The sequence below is a fragment of the Panthera leo genome, chromosome A1, assembly GCF_018350215.1.
Source record: "Panthera leo isolate Ple1 chromosome A1, P.leo_Ple1_pat1.1, whole genome shotgun sequence".
In the NCBI taxonomy this organism is placed as follows: Eukaryota; Metazoa; Chordata; class Mammalia; order Carnivora; family Felidae; genus Panthera; species Panthera leo.
The window spans coordinates 49,211,495-49,213,315 of NC_056679.1; the positions used below are offsets into that span (position 1 = coordinate 49,211,495).

A 1,821-nucleotide genomic window follows, 5' to 3' on the forward strand; every position below is an offset into this window, starting at 1 on the left:
AGAACTTTACCTGCATACTTTGACATCACCACATATTAGAAAAGAAAATACAGGAAAATAAAAGCCCCCCTAGATGGGAATATCTATGATCTATTTTCTCTGTACCTATTTCTGGCTCTAGAACTTCATTGTCCAGTACAGTACCCACTACCATATGTGGCTATTTAAATTTAAATGTAATTAAATTAGATTAAATTAAAAATTTATGGATTTATATCCTGAGCAATGCCTACAAGGGAAGATTCCTCCCTAGGAGGCAGCTGCCTGTCAGCATGGGCTCAAGAATTTGTGAACAGCAAAACCCAACCTGGAAACGTGGTTGTGTTCATTAAGCCCACCTGCTCCTACCACAGAAGAATCCAAGAGCTCCTCAGTCAACTGTCTTCACAGAAGGATTTTTGGAATTTGTTGATAATCACAGCCACTAGTTACACAATCAAGATTCAAAATTATTTGCAACAGCTCACAAGAGCCAGAAAGGTACCTTGGGTCTTTATTGGTAAAGATTGTATAAGTGGATGCACTTATCTGACAGAAATGCATCACAGTGGGGAACTGTTGAAGCAGCTAAAGCAAATTAGAGGTCTACAATAAGTATAGAGCAGACCCCAGGCTGATATCCTCTATGAAAGCTGGATGGCACTGCAGATGATGACCACACTTCCTGGTGGATATATGTGGGGCTAATAGCCCCAACAACTGTTTCCTTAAAATTCTGAAATATATTCACCAAAAAAAAAGAGGGGTGTAATTTTTTGGGAAAAAATAGCTTTTGCTTTTTTTTGATTCAGTATTAAAACTGAGCCAACTTGCCCCAAACCACGGGTCTGAGAAGAGTGATGGACATCCTGAGATTCCTCTCGATTGGCCCTTCAGGTTCCAAAAGACCATGACAAGTTACAGCTTAGGATTCAGTCAGGGACCCAAAAGATGTCCTCTCTTTGACACGTGTTTCTTACGAACTGTTCTCTATATGCCAGGACTCCTCTAGCTCCAAGCCAGTGTTTTCCAACAAAGTTTATCCCAGACCCTCTGGGATGAATCTATAATTGGTTTTCTGCTACTGTTTGAAAGTTATTTTGTTGAGTCTGACTTTTTGGAATTTGCATTATGCAAACAATATGTATTTTCAATATGCTTTTTCAAGCTGCATGTGTTTCCCCAGTCATCATCCCCATCCCACCCCATCCTATCTTGAGAATCTCTGCTCTGAACCAGTGTTCTTAACCTTAACAATTGACAGATCTCATAGGAAATGTTCAACAGTTCTGTGAAAGGACTTGAGGACCCAATTTGAGAAACACCACATAAGTTAAACATGTTTGGTCTTCACTTGGTGCCACAGGGATCAAGGGTGCAAGTGTAGCTGCTGTGGCACCTCTGTTATGCAAGATGGTTGTCCAGGTAATAAGTCTGTATTAACTTGTTCAGAATATGAACAGAAGTAAAAAATAAAATTTAAAGTGTTATCACAGAAAACTTGCAACCTCCTCCCCTAAGACTATCTCTGTGAAGTGGCCAAATTTGAGAAACACAGTCCTAAATGATTCTCTCTCTCCTTTTTCCCTCCACTCTATGAAATCTTTAGGGTCTCTTATTGTGACATTTGTTCTAGAATTGCAATATTAAGTTAATTTCCTTCTTCAGTCTCTAGTGTGAATGGTTAATTTCTTTTCTAATAAAGAAATACCTAAAGATGAAAAAAAATTCAGTTCCTGAGCTGCACTAGCCAAATTTCAAGGCTCAATTGTCACATGTGGCTAGTGACTATCATATTAGACAATGCAATATAGAACATTTCTTTCCTAGAGCACTGATTGG

At 38.9% G+C, this 1,821-nt stretch overlaps 1 protein-coding gene across 1 annotated transcript; it reads left to right on the plus strand.

Annotated features, from left to right (window-relative positions):
* Window positions 1-225: 225 nt before the first annotated feature.
* On the plus strand, window positions 226-594 carry LOC122229332 (glutaredoxin-1-like). The gene has a single exon (XM_042954376.1). It carries the CDS (start codon window positions 226-228, stop codon window positions 592-594), a length of 369 nt encoding a protein of 122 aa, XP_042810310.1.
* The last annotated feature ends 1,227 nt before the right edge of the window (window positions 595-1,821 follow it).

Coding starts and splice junctions, on each gene's coding strand:
- LOC122229332 (XM_042954376.1), top strand. CDS start 226: ATGCCTACAAGGGAAGATTCCTCCCTAGGAGGCAGCTGCCTGTCAGCA.